The sequence below is a fragment of the Pteropus vampyrus genome, unplaced genomic scaffold, assembly GCF_000151845.1.
Source record: "Pteropus vampyrus isolate Shadow unplaced genomic scaffold, Pvam_2.0 Scaffold74, whole genome shotgun sequence".
Taxonomy (NCBI): domain Eukaryota; kingdom Metazoa; phylum Chordata; class Mammalia; order Chiroptera; family Pteropodidae; genus Pteropus; species Pteropus vampyrus.
Window position 1 is genome coordinate 3,919,129 of NW_011888855.1, and position 18,298 is coordinate 3,937,426.

Genomic DNA, 18,298 nt, shown 5'->3' on the forward strand with positions numbered 1-18,298 from the left:
GTTGGGAAGCTGAGCCCCTAGATGTCCCTGTAGAGCTCCTAAAAGCTCAGCTGTATGGTTCCAAAAGTTTCAGAGAGAATCCTAGAACCTCACTACCACCAGTCCCTTGTCCTTGGCAGTTGCTCATGGGCCCCAAGCTGTAGCAGAATATGGGCATTTGTTGCAATGCTGGATTTTCACAGACCACAGCCCAGAATGGCCAAAGCCATATACCTACCCATTGTCCATCCACCCATCCACACACCCAGGTATTCACTTATCCATATACCCACCTGCCCATCCATCCACCCATCCGCCCATCCAACCACCCATCTACCCATCTATCCACCCACCTACCCATCCATCTTCCTGTCCATCTACCACTCACCCACCTACTCATCCATCTACCTGCTCACCACTCATCGACCCATCCATCCCATGCATCCATCCACCCACACATTTACCTAGATGGCCCCACTCTCATCTAGCTCAGTATTGGGTACTGGGATAAGGCAGATGTGGGCCTGCCCTCAGTCCCATGGGGGAGACACGTGATGGAACGGGCAGTGCCGCGCAGTGTGGTTTGGGCTGTGATCAGGCATAAGGAGCCAAAGGAGGTGCTGAAATGGGTATGGAGAATCAGGGCAGACTTCTGGCAGGGACTGAAGAGTGAAGAGGAAAGGGTGTCCCAAGCAGAGGGAAGCAAATATACCAAGGCTGGAGTCGAGAGAGGCCATGGAGCACTTAGTGAACTAAATATTCCAGGCAGGAAGTAAAGTCTTGAGCCCATGAAATCTTACACGAGGGTCAGCACAACAAGTCTGAGGATGGTCTCCCCAATGTGCCGAGCTTTCAGAAATTACCCAGGTATCACAGTCCCCAGGAGAAGGGAGAACAGAACTTGTCTAAACTTCCTGAATTCCCAGGCCCTGGGAAGCCCTTGCCTGCACACTGCCCTGTTGGATCCTCACAAGAGCTCATGGACTCATTATAAAGTGGGAACACAGAGACTCCACTGAAGAAGTTACCTCCATTTACAGGTACACAGTGAGCGAGTCGGGGAGTCAGGTCTCAAGCCTCAGACTACAGCCTCCCAAATCACTGCCTTACACTATACCACCACTGCGCCCCTGCCAACACTGCGCCATCCATATCCACAGCCCATGCTCTCCTTTGCAGTGGTGATGAACAGAAAACAAAAAGCTCTAGACCTGCTCAGAAGGGCCCAGGCCCAGGCTGCAGGTGCTAGGGGGCAGCACTGAGCACCAGAGCTTGTAAGCAGCAATAAGCCAGTCAGGCCAGTCAGTGGCTCTTTGCCAGGCACAAACTACGGGTGGGCTACTCCCCAGCCTCGCAACAAGCACTGGCCATCTTCTCATGGCTGGGTCATTCTTCTCCAAGAATCCCACTCACCTGGGGCGATGGAAGTGGTGGGGAAAGGACCTGGCCACCCACTCCTCCCTGGGCTCCTACGTAGGTGGCCAATACCTAAGGAGGCGTCTGAGGTGGCTGCAGCTCTGTGCTGGGGCAGGGCCTGCACTCTGCCCTGGCTTCACAGAGTCAGGACTGCTCACGTTTACCCTGAGATTCCCTTCAGACAATGGGGGCCACTGTAGGGCAGAGCTGCAAATTCAGGTCCTCTGAGGACATGGGCCTCAGAGCCAGCCTGCACCACCAAGCCCTTGGCATGAGACAAGGCAAAGCCTAGGTCTGGGAGTCCAGTCTCATCTCATTATTTCACAGGGCCTTGGCCTCCTCTGACCGTCATGCCCTCTCTGTTGACCTGGGGTGGGACTTGGTGGTCGCTAGGAGCCTAGCCATGGCTACCTCCTTCTGTGCCCAGGAGGCTCTCCTAGTTGTAACAGCCTGGGGCGGGGGGTTGGGGTGAACGGCACCCAAGGGAATCAGTGGTGCTGGTGTTGCCAAGTGAGCGGCTGTGAGTGTTTGTAAATATTCACCTGGCAGGAGGACCTAGCCCTCAGCAGGAATTAGCTTTCTCTTCTCCAGCACAGCCTATGCTTTCTTCTCTGGCATAGACTAGTTCAGAATACCAAGTGGTGGCACGGGCTAGGGGCCTGGGGCTCCCCTGACTCGCCATGTCCTCTGCTGCTTCAAGGCACATGGAAGGTGGGTGGTGGGTAGTTCTCAAAAGCCAGGAAGGGAGAGAATGGGAGGAAAGGGGCCCTGGCGGGAAGCATACTGGCTCCAAGGTGGCAGCAGAGGCAAAGCCTCACCCAGAGCACAGTCCCTGTGAGGATGACTCTGGGGACCATGGCTTGGCTCTAAGGACCCTGTGCCGATCCAGCTTCCTAAGCTCAGCATTCTGAACCTTCACAGTCTAGTTCAACGGCTGTCAAGACCAGCTCCAAAATACCTCTCCACCTCCACGGCCTCTGGCCTGGTACAGCAACCACTGAGTGCAGTCCAGACCCCCACACCAGCCTCGTCACATGTCTCCTTACTCTGACTCATGCTTTCACTGATACCGGTTACTTTCCTGATACATAGATGTGACTATAACATGCCACTGCTCAGAAACCTCATCCGGCTCCCTACCACCTCGGGACAAAAGTCCAAACTCATCATGCTGCCACTGAGGTCCTCCATGATCCTCAGATTTTCCCCTTAGAATCACCCCAGCTTCCTTGTATTAGCCTGGAGTGGAGTAGGGGTTCTTATGATGGGGTTCTGGGCCTCTGCAAACCTCTCAGGCCTACAGAAAGAGTGGCAAAGCACAAGGTAAGCCACCAGATCATTAAAGGACCTGCTCAACTCCCAATGAATAGCTCAAAAAAGAAAATCACAATCTCTCTCAGGGCCCAGGGTTCTCAGAAATGATCTAGGGAAAGGGCCCAAAGGGGCGTTCTGGTGCTAAACTGACCTGGGTCCAAATCCTGACTCAGACAGTTGATAGCTGTATGACCTTGGACAAGTCACTTCACCCCTCCGGGCCTCATCTCAAAAAAAGCTCATGGACAGAGAGTACGGTGCCAGGCACATAGAGAAAGACTCGGTAGACAGTAGTTAGCTGAAGCGGTTCCTCCGTCTCTTTGCCAGCCATTAGGGCTCAAAGACAACTTGCAAAAGTACATGCATTCACATCCTACCTTTCCAGCGGGCTCCTGGCACTGGGGAGGCAGCTGAGCTGGTCCCACTAGTACCAGCCTCTATTTATAAAGGGTGTGTGGGGCTCAGGGAGAGAGCTTACCACATCTTGATCAAAGCACAAAAGTGGCGAAGGCCCTGCCCCAAGTCTGCCCTCCTGGGGACAGCTGATTGCAATGGCCGCCTGCTCTGAGAAGCCGGATGGTGTCGGAGTCGTTAGCAGTGGTGGCAGAGGCTCCCCGGCAGCCGTGGGAGCAGGTCTGGCAGGGACCCGGGCACAGAACAGCTCTATGAAAAGCTGCTGGCCCCTCAAGGGCCCTGCTGCCCCACCCCCTCCATCTGCACACTGGGCGGTGCTGGCTCAGATCAGCTCAGAGCCAAGCAATCCAGCCTTAACCCCCATTCTGCCAGGTTGCCAGCACCTCAGTTCACACCCCTCTGCACTCTCCACCCCCACTCCATCTTCAGTCCTGGAGAAGAGTTTGCCAAATGGGTTACTTAAGGACAAAGCCTCTTTACATATCCATCTGTGACACTGACTAGGTGCCAAGGCCTCAGCCATGGGATGGAGACCTGCAGCCAGCAGGAGTGGTGAGGTGGTGGGAAGGACTGGGAGTGGGGCTGGGGATGCCAGGTCTCTGGTGCTGAAGGAGGCCTGCACCATCACCAAAGAGACTCCACCTCTAGCCCCTCCCAGGGGCTGCCCCCGCTCCTCACGCCAACAAGTAAACAACCAGTGTACTCCGGGAGAGGAAGGAAGCTGGGCACGGTCTCAGACAAAACATCTGCTCAGAGATGCTCTGGGCAGTGGAAACACTGCAGACTAAGGGTCAGGGTCATCAGGTGAAAGCTACTGGCTCATCTCCTCCACAAGATGCCTGGGCACAATATCTCCTCTGTGATGCCACTTTCCTGGGTTGCCAGCGGGGTGGCCAACCTGGAGCCAGAATCCACATCTTGGCCTGTTGGAACCAAAACCGAGCTCTGAACTCTCTCGGCCTCTGGGAGACAGACTGAGACCCTAAGGTCCCAGGGCCTCATTCCTGCAAGGTCTGTTTCCATAGGGTGAGGGGTGGGGGTGAGGATCAGGTACAGCCTTTTTTTCACGTCTACTTTGTGGTTGAGCACACAGTAGGCACATAGCAGTTACTGCTAGAGAGTAAAAGGCAGGTCCGGGCTACATGACCCAGCTCACCACCCACCCCCACTAGGCCCTGCCCACAAGTGGTGCTTCTGAGCCTTCCAGGACTAGGCTACTGCCCACCCAAATCCAACTCACTTCTTCTGTAGCAAGACCATCCCAGGCCATGACCTGGTGCTCTGAGCTCCCTCTTCAGAGCTGTTTGCACAATCTGCCTCTCAACTCTAGTGCCCACAGGCCTTGCAACACCTTCTCTGGGGCTGATACAACTTCTACTTCTCAGCCTGCCACCTGGAGTGAGCCATGAGGAGAGCTTCCTGCCCCAGCAGCCCTCACAGGGAACTTGGCACAAGCCTTTCTAGGCCCCCAGGCTCCAGCCCTCCCCAAACCACCTGGAGGAAGCTTTCAAATGCACAACTGCCTGAGGATTCACGTTTGGCCCATAAAGCCCTTTTCCCTTTCTTCTTGGCAGGTCCCCTACCTTTCTCTAGATGTCTTCGGAGATGTCTGTAAGTAACATGAAAGCTTCTTTTAATGCTTCTCAAGGGGCAGAAGCATTAAATGCTTCTGGGGCAGAAAATCCAGTGGCCACAACCAGTGTCCTGGCTGAAAGAAAACTACACAGGGTGCCAGAGACACGAGGCCATGGCAGCAGTTCTACCACAGGAAGTTTGTGGCCCAGTCACCAGGTTAAGAAAAACACAAATCTCATCATCAACACCTGTGTGACCCTGACCAGCAGAGACGCAGACACGGAAGCCCGTACTTAGCTCAGCATCCACCCCGTCCACACTGGTCTCTGCTGTGAGAGAGGGGCTTTCTCTCCATCTTCCTCTTGGGTTTTAATTAGCATCACAGAACCACTGATGGCTGGGGCAGAGATGGGGCCAAGAGCCTCTCCAAGCCAGGAACTGCCAGGTGAGACCGACTGCACATCCCCCGGGAGAGAAGCAAAGTTGCTGGGTTACAGGGTGGCTTACCCACAGAGCTCCCGAGGAGCCTGATTAGAGCTCTGAAGGTTCAATTAAGTCTCTTGAATGTGAAAGGCCCAACTGAGGTTGGCTGTACCTGACCACCGTGCAGGGCCATCTGTCCCAACTAGCTCAAACTCACTGTGAACAAGCCCCCCACAGCAATACACTCTGTGGAAAGCAGCCTCCGCTGCCCTCCACCCCCCATCCTCATGCCAGCACCTCTCAAGAATCTCACTCACCCTAAGACCTGGTCAGGGACCATGGGCCCACATTCCTGACGACAGCACCGGGAAACCAGGCTCAAACAACACTTTCAGGAACTGAAAAATATAAACAGCCTTGAGAACAGAGGAGAAAAGAGAAACACAGTGTCTTTCACAAGCTCCGAGATAAACGTTGTCCTTACTACAAATCAAGCCCTACAAAATTCTCAGAACAAAGCTGGGCAGCAGAGGCTAAGACAGTGGCAGCATTTCCTTTGGAAACATTTACAGGGGACAATGACCAGGACTGATGGTATAGATGAACCTCAGCCTCATCATCCTTCTTTCCACACCAAGCCCTGGGACAGCAGGCATGACCCTGGAGTACTGGCGAGGGCTGCGAGTGCCACACAAGCAGAGGAAAACCCCCTGGCCAGGCCCCACTATGCAGACAGCCAAATCCTGGGGCTGCAACATGACCCTCTCTCCTCCTTTCTGGCCAGTCCCCATTAGGGCTGCCAGTCCTGGCCTCAGGAGCAGCAATCCATTTCAACACTGGCCCAGACCAAGGACACATGGCAAACCCTACAGTTTCAAGCTCAGTAAAGAAAACATGGGCTGCTCCTGGCATGCTCTCAGAGCTTAACTGCAGGTGGCCAGGGTACAAGGTACAGGATGTGACCTCCTCTAGCTAGAGGGGAACTCCTTAAAATAGGGAGGGTCCTTCTAAGATATGGTTGGGGCTATTGAAGTGGGGGGAGCAAGAGAGGGATTTGCTTGCCTGCTTGTTCAGCTGGGGACACCCTGCTCGGGGATAAATGCACAAAAGGCAGAACCTAAGGCACATCCTCAGTCAGGGAGGGGGAGCAAAGAGAGGATCAGAAGGGGGATTGTTCTGAGAAAGGGACAGTGACACAAGCAGGTTGGTAAGTCACAGGAAGGGACTGTGAGATGTCGGGGCTCCTGAGAAGCAGGCAGGAGCCTGGCTGCACTGAAGACTGGGGCGGGAAGCTGAGGCTGGGAGGGTAGCATTTCACTGCAGAAAGAAAACACTGTGGTTGGTACTGTATATATGCCTCATGCCTATGAGGTCACAGCCACAAGCTAAGGGCACCCACCAGCTCACCTGACCTAGTACCCTGGGGTTTTAGGATGCAACAGTGCCCTAGGCAAGCTGTGCCCCTAGGTCCCTGCCAAAGAAATGGCTGCTATAGCGAGAAATCAACGTAGGTCCTTCACCCAGCATTCTAGGCGTCATTGTTTTTTCATAGACCAGACAATAAGCAGAGAAAAGAGAGGGTCCTGCTAAGGACCCATTTACCTTTTACCCTTTGGTTAAAGGTAAATTTTCTGGCAAATGTGATAAATAGCTTAATTTTTTGGTTTCCCCATACTTTGACAAAGTTCCTCTTCTGAATGCCAGAAAAACCAAATCTGAATTTCACTCAGTTCAGCTGTGCTGGGGGATGGTACCCTGCTACCTCCTGGATCATCCCGCTGGAGGCCAGGGCCACACAGCAGCTGCTACTGCCTCTCACTGCCCTCTGGCTGCTAAGCCCTGTGGCTGGCCAGTAAGTGCCCCTGGCGTCCACAGGGTTAATGCCAGGCTCAAGCAGCTCAGTCCTCAGCTGGGCAGGGAGCACTGAGAACTCAGGCCTCCTTTTCAAGGCCAGGGTGAATGGGAAATATGCAAATGACCACCTCCAAGCAGTGGCAGGGGAGGGCATGCTGCTGGCAGGCCTGTATCTCTCCACTCTGAGCCTGTCACATGAAAGGGTTTGTATTCCTGCCACTGGCTCCAGCCTGGCCAGGCTGGGGCTGTTCTCACCAGAAAACAAAAATCTCTTTCAGACCAAAGTAAAATGAGGCCCTGGTTGGCCGGGGAGGGATACAGCCCTTGTTCACACTGACCCACAGAGAGCACCAGCACTTGGGTTCTCACTGAACCCACCATCTTTCCAGAGGGAGCCGGAGGCTCTGCGGCTGCAGAGGAAAGCAGTGCGTCAGGTCAGGGGGAGGTGGGACCAAGAAATGGGATGGCCCATTCTGAAACTGCATTGGTTTTGTCCTTTTCTAAAATAGTAATGGCTGCGTCTCAGGGAGCAATATGAGGAAACTTCAGTAATTCTCACTATGGGAAAAGAAATGGGAAGAAAAATGTGATGGTAAACAAAAGACCTTGCAATGCACAGAGAGGACTTTTAGGAATGGCGGCCACATGTACCCTCTGCCTGCCACCCACAGCGCTGCTACCAAAAGTACCCTCGAGCTGTGGGTTTATAGTAACCCGGAGCCTAGCTTCTGGGACACTCCAGGGCTTAGGACATCATCCTCAACAGAGGCACCATGACAGGTCAGACTTCAATCTTGTTCAGACTTTCAGAGGCCAGAAATGCTAGGGTCACCAAGAGCTGTCCACTAACCACAGCACAAACTTTGTACCCTATGGAGCATGGATGCTACTCAGATTCCCACTAACAGGAGACAATGACACAGTAAGATCATTTAGCTTGAGAGGAAATCTAGGACAAAACCACTTAAGAACTGCTTCTGAACCAATAGGAGGGGTGGCAGCCCCTCTGCAGACCTCCTGCAATCGAAGGGAAACGGGCCTTGACAGCCTCTCAGCCCAAAGAAAACACTCATCTCTGAAGGCTGTCCACTGTTGCCTCCCTCTAAGGGTCTTCCCACTGTTAGTTGGGGCCATATAGCGTGCGCAGAGTTCATGGAAGAGGAGAAAGGACACCTCAGTCCAGATGGAAAAGAGGGCTTCAGAGGTCACAGCCTTCCCTGATGTCTGACCCGGGGCAAAGAGAACAGGGACACATGTACCCAAATCTCCCACAAGCCCGCTGGCCAGGGAAGACCTGCTCTCCTGTTCTATCCACCATCCCAGACAGAGCCAGGCTTATGGAGAGAGCCTGAAGGCAGGGTTGGGGGCTGAATATGGGTGAGTCGAAGGTATCCCCCAGAGAGCCACACCAAACCATCTGCTGGGTGGCACAGTCACCATTAACCCTGAAGTCCTCTAACCACTGAGCAGGGTCCTGGGATCTAGGTGGCTTCATGCAGCCTCAGCTCTAGGGGGCCAGAAGCTCTGCACCTTCCAAAGGCAAGGGGCCACTGTAGGTCTGGATGGGGCCCAGCCGAGTGATCCTTCTGCAGGCTGATAACTGCCTTCCTCTCACTGGCCTCCAGGGCCTCGCCGTCCAGCCTCTGGCCAACTTCCCTGTCCGGTCTCACTGGCTGGCCCACATCCCATCTTGCTGCTCTCTCTGTCCCAGCTCTGACTAACTTCCCATCCCAGTCTCTGACTGTCCTTGCTGTGTGGCCTAGCTGGCCTTGCTATCTTATCTCTGGTTGACTTCACTGTCCCTCCCAGTGGCCCTTTTGCCTATTCAGCAGGATCTACAGTCAGTGCCCAGAAAGGTTTATAGCCACAGCAGGGGCAGGAGGTAGTGGTCAGGAGGAACCTCATGGGGAGTCTCAGCCCCAACAACAGTCCACACACTGAAGGCAGAAACAGGATTTTGTAGCATGGCCATCCATCTCCTGTGTTGGTGGGCAAAGTAAGGTTCCTGGCAGGGATGGTTAGTGGGATCTGTCCCAGCGCCACCCATTCAACCTCTCCTCTCTCATTCCTCAAATAGCCATCAATCACCAGCTCTGTTCCTGTCCCCTACAGGTACCAATGCAGATTTGCTTCTCCCAAGGTCTGAAAACAGATGCTGATTGTTCTCTCGCTGTTACCACCCTGGCCTGGCTTCCTGCTCTAAAGCCCCAGGAGACAGCATCTCAGAAAGCAGGCTTGAATGGGCAGATGGCAAATTAGAACCTAGCTATCTCCAATTCTCCACAGATACCCCCAGAAAAATGCCTGGAGTAGCTTTTGAAAGAGGAAAGGTGTCTCTAGCAAGAGCAAGTGAATAGGCACAGGTGGGACTTCTTGGGATTTGAAATCCTTCAGGTGCTAAGATTACAGGCTAGGCCTTAGAAGAGCTAGCTTAGCTCAGCTCAGAATTTGTCCTAACCCACTCGTCATCTTCCCACTTCTGCCAGACCTCAAGCCTCACATGAATCAGGAGCCACACAAAGGAACTAAGTCTGAGAATGACCACACCAAACATGGGCTCCTAGAGCAGCTGAGTGGCGACAGGGAACCACCCCTGGGCATGCTGAAGGACAACCCTAGGGCACAAAGTAGCATCTCGCCCACAGCGTTCCCTTCCTGGGACCCAATGGGTGCGGTTAGTGGGGACTCTGGCCAGGCCAAGTAGTGAGTGACCAGACTAGCCAGTGAGCCATGAACCTTGACCTCTCACTACCACTTGGCCAGAGCTCCCAGTCTACCGGGAGACAGGAAATGGAGCTTTAAGAAAACAGTGAGATCTCGTCCTCAGAGAAGTCTAAGTTTCCCAAAACCAGTTACCCTGAAGCTGTAGGTTCCATCATTCGTTCATTCACTCATTCACTCACCCATTCATTCATTAAACTCTTCTGGGACACCTCCTCTGTTCTGGGTTCTCGGCACTAAGGGATCTCCAGTGAAGGCTGACTTGGCCGTGCATGCAAGGAGTTCACACCTGCCTTCCTCTACTGCTTCTACCATATTGGCATTGTCCCCCAGCTGGATATACAGCCTGGTACCTAGTAGGAGCACATTCAAGGTCTGTTGTTTGTTAATTATCTTGTGGTGGGAAAATAGTGTATAAAACACTTCATCATTAAAATAAATTATTTTCAGAAAACTCTTCATATCATTCACTTATGCAATAAACGCTGATGCATACTGTATGCCCAGCCCTGGGTTGGGGCAGAGAGAGAGGACACCCTGGCCCTGCCCTCAAGGAGGTCACAGGCCTAGTGGAGGAGGCCAAAGACTGTAGTTCTGTGGAACCTGTGCCACCAGGGGAGGTATATGGCTTGTACAGTGCCGCGCCCAGTTTTGGCCATATGTCCTTGATAAAGTCCATGCAGCCTGGTCTGACATTCTAGGGCCTACAGAGCTTAGCCCTGACCACCACCTCATTGGCTACATGGTGTGTCCCTAGCTCTCATTCATTCCTACTGCCAATCTTTCCTTACACAGGTCACTCTGCCTGGAATGGCTTTTCTTTCCTTACTTCCTTTCTGCATGTCAGAATCCTATACCCTCTTTCAGGAGAGCTTAGCTCAGGTTGTTATAACTTTAGCTAACACTTAATGAGCCCTTTCCCGTGTGCCAGCCCCTGCCCTTGGCATTTTACACTTGTCTTCTCTTTACCTTCCCGTGTTCAAGGACCACTCCCTTGCTTATGCCCCTTGACAAGTCTGCTGGAGGGGCTCGGACCCTGCCTGATCGTGCCTGGTGCTCCCTTCCCGGACTAGAAGTCTGAGAATGGGGTCTGGCTCACAGCTCTTAGGAGTCATTTCTCCATTGAACTTTCCTGTGTCTCAGTACCTCATCTATTAAACGGGATAACATAGCACCATGTTGTGGGGAAGATTAAAAGAAAGCTTAGGGAATTGTAGAACACAGTGCTTGACACATGGTAGGTGCTCAGGGAAACAGGAGTCAAGTCAGCATGTTTGCAACAATACTTTCCACCATAAAAAACTTCCCCCCACCCACAGTACTTCATTCAGTGAATATCTGTGTACCTACCAAGTGCCAGGCACAGGCTAGTTACCCAGCACAGGTTCTGTTATAAAAAGACCTATAACTTTTGCTTCTTTTTGCAAATAAGCCAGAGCTTCATGCTCACTTAACCTGCTTGCTGCGTGTATGGGACAGCTCTGGGTCCCAAAAGGGACTGTAGCTGAGTCAAATTTGGCCTTCTGAAGATCAGCCTAGGAGCCTTTATAATCAATCATGAGGAACAGAAAACCAGCTGGAGAGTAGAATGGCCGGGTTCTGCTGCCCCCTGCTGTCGGTGAGCTCTCACTGGGACCACCTCTATATCCTACCACAGGCTGGGGAGGGTGAGCAGGCACTGAGGTGGTGTACCATGTGCAGACCCAGGCTTTCTTTTGTGTCCTCAGCTGTTCTGCTTAGAACTCCACCACCTGTCGGGGTCCTAGCTGCCTTTTTGGGCCCCCCGTGATGGCCCCAGACCTCATACTAGTCCCCTACCCTTATGGGAACCTAGGATGGGGGTAAGATCTGACAGGGGTGAGCTGAGCCAGGCTGTGCAAGTCTGAACGTACCCAGGACACCTACAGCCAGAAGGCTACCACATTGTTCTCTGACACCAGGGCCATCCTCCATTCCCCCAAGGTCACAGCTGGGGCCTCCTACCTTCCCCTTCCTGGAGCCCAGCCTCGAATGGGCCATCCTTGGGCCATATCCATTCTCGGAAACAACATCACAGCAGCCTCCCACTGCTCTCCCAGCCTTCACTCCCTTCCTGCTGGCTTAGCCAGGCCACTGCAGCTAAATTGAGGGTTTCTCTGCCCCCTAAATGAAACCCTCTCCTCCAGAATCCCCTCCTATCAAGGCTCCATCTTCCTCTCACAACCTAGGCTCCCCAGTCACAAGACCCTGAAGACCTACCCTCACCACAGTTTTTCCTCCATACTTTTGCTTGCCTGACTTTCTCTATCTGGACTTTGGCCTCCCTGCCTTTGATAAACACCCCTATATGCTGCAGAAGCCCATTCGGTTGTTACTGCTGGCTGGGTATATGGTTGAGCAGACTGGACCATGTACGACAGCATCAGACTGCATCAGCCTAGAAGAAGGGGTGCTCTTTTAGAAATACATCGACTAAGAGAACTGCCTCTTTCTACTTTGCACAATGTTGCCATATAAGCAGGCAGAACTACCAATCCATTGCTCCCATAGTCGTGAGTGCTGAGGGCATTGAGATCAGGCACAGCATCTGACTCATGCCAGATATATTTTATCTGTTTCCTTGTTTACTACTTAACACACAGGTAGAACTGTGGGCTGGCCTCCCCGGTGGGGAGCAGGACAGATGCAGTCCTTGCTCTCCAAAGACTCAGAGCACCCTGCTGTCCCCTCCAGATAGTCAGTTCCTCATCCAGGTGTCTCCCCCCACCTTGCACGTCACTCTCTACCTGTGGCCCTTGAAGGCAGCCCTTGTTGCAGTAGGCAAGATTGAGTGGCAAAAAGCATGTAACTCTACTAAAGGGTGATATTACCTCAGGGGTATTCTCCTGTTTCTGGCTGAGCCAAAGGGATCTGGCAGCTGCCATGGGACCCTGGAGATTATAAGGCGGAATATTTTCTCAGTTTTAGCTTAGGAGTCCCCTCTTCCCCCAGAGAAAGGCTGGGGTCCAGGCAAAGTTCCAAACAAAGTGGATACATGACCTGGGAATGCTGCAACGTATGTCTGGAGTGTTCTGACCAATGAACACCACACGCCAGCCTCAGTCTCTCACTCTTACAGCCAACGTGGCAACTTTGAGGAAACTCTTGTTTGCACTGAGAAGTTCAGCCCCTATAGAAGCAGCTGCCACTTGCCCCAAGACTCTTCCTGCTTGACCACTCTGAGGCCCCTGTACAGTCCCTGAGACAGTTTCCCTATTTGGAGAGGCACCTGACCACTTTGGGAAATGCTCCACAACAAAGCAGGAGAGAAGGCCAGGCTGAGTCAGTGCCTGCTAAACCCCACTTTCAGACGGACCTTGCACTGTGAGGGGTTCTTTATCATGGGCTGCTGATGACTCCTGCCATATGTGGCCCTGTAGCCCTCAGGCACCTCCTTGCAGCCACAGAAGACCATTGCTCCAGAGAGCTGCCCTTAGACCAAACCATGGCCAGGTGGAGGCCTCCTAAGGGTAGGGCAAAGGGGTCCTGGCTCTGGGGAAATGCTCTGAGACTATTGCCCAGACAATAAATGGTGGCTATTACTACTATTGTCATTGTGTTGATAAATCCTGCCCATTACTCCTATCCCCAGCTCTAGCCCCAACCCTGCCTGTTGGATGAGCACATCAGGCCCAGAGTGGCCCTGCACGGCCTGTCCTCAGACACTAGCAGACAGAAGGAGCTTAGAGAGAGAAGGGGATTAGAGAGGCCTTACCCGCTCCCCTCCCCGGCTCAGGGGAGGTGTCCCTGTGGTCTGACTCAGGGCTACGGGCAGTGAGTGGGAGAGTGATTACCTCCTGGCCCACAAAATTCCTAGGTTCAAGCCTAATATCACCAAGGACTTGGCAATAAGTGATCAATTAAAACCTCGGATGGAACCCCAGTCTGCCAGATATTATTTGTGTGACATTGGTCAAGCCAATTAACCTCTGAACCTCCATAAAATGCGGAAAGCACCACCAACCTCCTAGGATTTGCTGTGAATATTAAATAATACATGCAGAGTTTCAGGTAAGGATTCTGAAAGGGTCAACTTCTTCCCCTTCTTTGGCTTAAAAAAGACCTTATTACCTCCACTGATGCTGCTGTTCGAATGTGAAATAATAAACACTATAATGTTCATAGAGGATTTGCTCTGGGCTAGGTCCCATTTAAGGTCAGTGTAAGGTTCAAGCACCTCACATACATTATCAGTCTGAATCTGGACATGGTGGTGGTGGGGTGGGGGTGGGGTGGAGACCTTTTAGAGTATTATTCCAGGCTCATAAAGGGGAGCCGCTGGTGCAGGCAGCAGAACTGGTGGATGAATGGGCCTGTGCTGAGACCCCAGGTGTGTGGGGGAAGTGCTGGGCAGGGAGACGGAGCCCTGGGCAGGGCTGAGGAGACCGGTGAACCCTGGCTTTACAGATACCTTGTATTCTGGCTGAAGGGTGGACAGGGATGGGTCGTGAGGAGAACCCCTTACCGGGATCAGGAAGTCCCAGGTTACCTGGCTGACCTGCTGCAGGACCTCTGCGACCAACACCCTCAGTCTCTAGACTCTGGAGACGGACAAGGATGCATTAAGTCTGTCACTGGACTTGGCCTTGGAGGACGAGTGGGCTCAGGGCCTAGTCTGATCAGTGGACGACCCCCGCCATAAGGGAAGGGGGGTCATGATAACTGGAAGGAGGTTGTTGTTTGGTCGCAGAGAGCAAGGCCCCTTATTTCTGCAGATCCAGCTGCTTCCCAACCCGTCCGCAGACCACCAGAATTTGGGGGGTGGTGACTTGGGCGGCCTGGCGGGGAAGGAGTGTTCCTTGAAGGGACCGCTCGGCAGCTGGAGCTGAGGGATCGCCCCCACCCTGGACCAGGACACCAAAGCGTGCGAGGGCTGGAGGTCAGGGACGAGGACAGGACGGGGACTTACCCGCGAACAGCCAGAGAGAGCCCCCCGAGACGAGGAAGAAGGTCAGCATGTCGGTCAGCGGGGCTCGCCCTGGCCCCCGTCCAGCCTCCCGGGCTGCAGCCCCGCAGCTCCACAGCCTCAGCGGTCGTCGCGCCGCCGCCGCCGCCGGCTATTTTTAGCCCCCGCCCCCTGCTCCGCAGCGCCCCCTCCCCGTGCCTCTGCAGAGACTCGGCGGGAGGGGGAGGGCGCGGCGCGCGCTCCGCACGGGAGCCCGCTGCCTGCCCGCAGACCGCCCGGGTCTGGGGCGCACCCCGTGCTCAGAGGCGCGGCTGAACCGCCGAGGCCCCGGGCGGGGGAGGGGCCGGGCCGCAGCGCGGAACGGCAGTCTCCGCCCTTGCCCCCAACGTCAGGACCCGGCGTTCTGGGGAAACCGGCAGGAGAGGCGCGCACCGGCAACTAGCGCGGGAGCGTGACGCCGCACTCACCCCACCAATTAGCGACTCTTACCCCGCGCGACGCTGGCTTTCATGGCTGAGCAGGTTCAGCTGGCAGAGGGGTCGCGGTCCTAGGAGGCATACATGCCTGTGGGCCAGTGCCCTCTGACGGAGATGCCCCCCAAGGGCCTTAATTTGCGGACACTGGGAGACTCTGGGTGCCAAATCTGCGAGCCAGTGAGGAGGGGGGCAGTGAGCGTCTATCCAGGCACTAACTAGCTAAGGAGGCTAGGCCAGTGCCCAGATTCTCCGGGAAACCGACTTTAGATCTCCCTTTCTGAGAAGATTGGATCTGAGGCCACCCAAGGTCAGACGGGGCTCCATACAGTTGAAGGCTTCCAAATGAGGTCATATGAGATCACAGGAAGACACATGAAATCACAAGTGTCTCATGAGGACACAGGCAATCATGGTCTTCATACCAACTATAAGTGGCAACACATAGCTACAATGAATGGCCACACAGTCACAGATGGATACACTTTCTGTTTCAGTGTTTGTGATTAAAAGGAGGAAGCCCAGGTGTACATTCTTTGGAAAGAATAAATGTGGATATTCTGGTGGGCCGCACTTATATTTGGATTTCAGAGTCACCTCCTCCCAACACACTTGCTTGTTCTCAAAACAAGCTTGTCCTACTAGGCCTCCAGCACCGAGGACAGCGCTTAGGCAGCCCAACGCTGTCCCCATACAGACCTCCGGGAGCAGGCACTAGTTGACCCAGGAAGAGGATAGGAAACCAGAGAGCTGAGGTCAGGCAGCAGGGGATGGAAAAGCCAGAGGTCTCTTCAGATCTACCAGAGACCACCTACCCAGGCCTGTCTGTTGTTGGTGCAAGTGAGACACTTCCCATGTTTACAGCATGATCCTCCGCCTTCTTCCTCATCGTAGGATCTAGACTCCTGGGAAAGATGCTCCTGTTGGAACTCAGGCGCAGCCTGGTCAGGACTTTGATGGAATCTCTCATGCTCCAGGCTTGGTGGGGCTCCTTCGAGAGAGTCACATGGCTGTCAGAATCCCTCCTCCACACCCTCCGCAGCAGTTAACTGAAGACCCATGGGGAACCATAAGGCTGGGCAGAAAGAAGGTATATCCCCAGACTAGACTAGCCTAGAGAGGTTGGCAGACAATTTCCCCATAAGCCAGGGGCCCGCAAAGCATTTCTTCGCAGAGCAGGGACCCAAGAGCCAGGCAGCAAGCCCCAGGCCTAGCCCTCCTCTGCAGCACTCAGCTGCAGAACAGCTTCAGGCCCTTGTGTGGCTCCTGGCAGCCTCTTCTGTAGAGTGATGTCATGGGACACATTTAGCCTGGCCTCCTGCAGGATGTTGCATCCAGTTACTCTTCCTACAGATGTCTCTGCTACTTGTGAATATTTTAATTCAAAAACCTGTGCTGGAGCTGTGACAGATTACAGCTTACCTGAGTATTTTTCTATTTTCCTCTGAGCATGGCTTGGTCCTGCCTAAGGGATGAGGATAAGAAAGCCCTGGGCCTGGCTGTGGGATCATAGCCAAGTATCTCTCCTCTCTAGGCCTGTTCCCACCACTGTGAAAGGGGGAAATGTTCTTTTCTGTGGGCTCTTGAGGTCCCCTTCCTCTCTGTGGGTCTCTATCTATGGACCATCTGTGGGCCTGGGCAGTTGTGACTCAGGCCTCCAGACTGTATGGGTGTGGCAGCCATGGAACGCAGCAAGAAGGAACCTGGGGCCCAAAGATGCCTAGACCAGGCTGGAGGGTCCTTGAATTTCTCTCTCAGTAAGGTCAGCCATGTTAGTGGCATCTCTGTTGACATCTATCTCTTCCAAGATCAGCACCTCTGAGAGAGCAGGCAGGCAGGATCCTGATCATGTTTTCAGGCCTGGCACAGAATCTGGCCCAGAGAATGCTGAGAATGTTATCCTACTCAACAGAGCAGTAGACTGAAGCCGACAAAGAAGAGCACCTACCTCAGGTCATATAGCAGTTCTGGCCTCTACACGTGCATTCCTTCACTTGAAGACGTTCAAAACAGGCTTCCCCAAGATGTGCCACTTTGGCATATGAATTATTTTGAGTTAAAGGCATTCATGACCCTGTGGGCTCACAAGAAACTTCTACTTCTCCTTTAGAGAATTTAAATTAGGGGCCTTGCCCATCATAAGCATTATCACCAGAAATAACTTTTTCTGACCTATCTACAGGGCAGGGCAAACTTCTAATGACTGAACATCTGCTCTTCTTATCATTCTGCAACAACCTGCCTCTCCTCTGAAGCCCCAAGGCGCTTTATCTCCTCCTTAGCTCAGAATGTCACACATATCTCATTTTAACTTTCTGTCTCTGAACCTCTCATGTATGTGGGGTCTCTGACTCTCTCGTGTACGTGGGGTTCCATGCATATATATGTAATTAAATCTGGTTATTTTCTGTTTAATCTCTCTCATGTTGATTTAATGATTAGACCAACCAGAAGAGCCTAGAAGGATAAAAGGAAGTTTCTTCCTTATACCGCTACACACTCATTCAACTAATGTTCATTAATATGTGTCCTGCCCCCTGCTGGGCACTGGGGGTGGGGTGGAGGATACAAATAGGAAGCAGCAGTAACAGCAATCCAGACCTCCTGGAGGAGGAAATATTTGAGTTGGACCTCAAATCTTGCCAGGCATCGAATTTGGACAAAGGATATCAATCCCAGTCCTGGCTTCTGATTCTGTTAAGCTGTGCAGCTCTGGGCAAGCCTCTGCCTCTTTCTGTGTTCATTGGTACAAGCTAGGGATGATCTAGAGGCTTCTGGGCATCAGGACTAATTAATCATGACTCTGTTGCCTCTGTCATCACAAGTGACCACCCTCTAGTCTATGGGACCCAGTGTCTACCCTGTGTCCAACCTAAAAGCCAGCCAAGGATGGGCCCAGCCACTCTGGGCTCAGGTTTCTCACAGTTAGGACATCTGGGCCATGATTCTCTGACAGTGGAGGACCCTCTGTTTTTTGAGCTTGCCAACATTTTTTAACACGCTCCTATAATTTTATAGTTTTCCACTGTAAGCATCTCCTTCTCATGGTAGAATCCAGAAAACCCTCTTTTCCAGCCTCCCTTTCAGGAAGAGGTGGATAAGTGACTTAGACTATGCTAGTGTGATGCACTGTCATGACTCTTTGATTCCAAAGTCAGCGATGAGCAGGAGAAAGTCCTGCATGTAGTCTCCATCCTGCTGGCAC

The 18,298-nt window shown here is 53.1% G+C and overlaps 1 protein-coding gene across 2 annotated transcripts in view; it reads right to left on the reverse strand.

Moving 5' to 3' along the window:
- Positions 1 to 15,057, reverse strand: part of ACSL6 (acyl-CoA synthetase long chain family member 6) — a 52,432-nt gene extending 37,375 nt beyond the window's left edge. Inside the window, exon 1 of one of the 2 annotated variants that reach the window (XM_011362270.1) lies at positions 14,624 to 14,743. In XM_011362270.1, the coding sequence (XP_011360572.1) occupies positions 14,624 to 14,672 (49 nt within the window). In that variant the 5' untranslated portion in view covers positions 14,673 to 14,743. Of the gene's footprint in view, positions 1 to 14,623; positions 14,744 to 15,015 lie in introns of those variants that run through there. The other variant, XM_011362268.1, reaches the window with a different exon arrangement.
- Between the last annotated feature and the right edge of the window lie 3,241 nt (positions 15,058 to 18,298).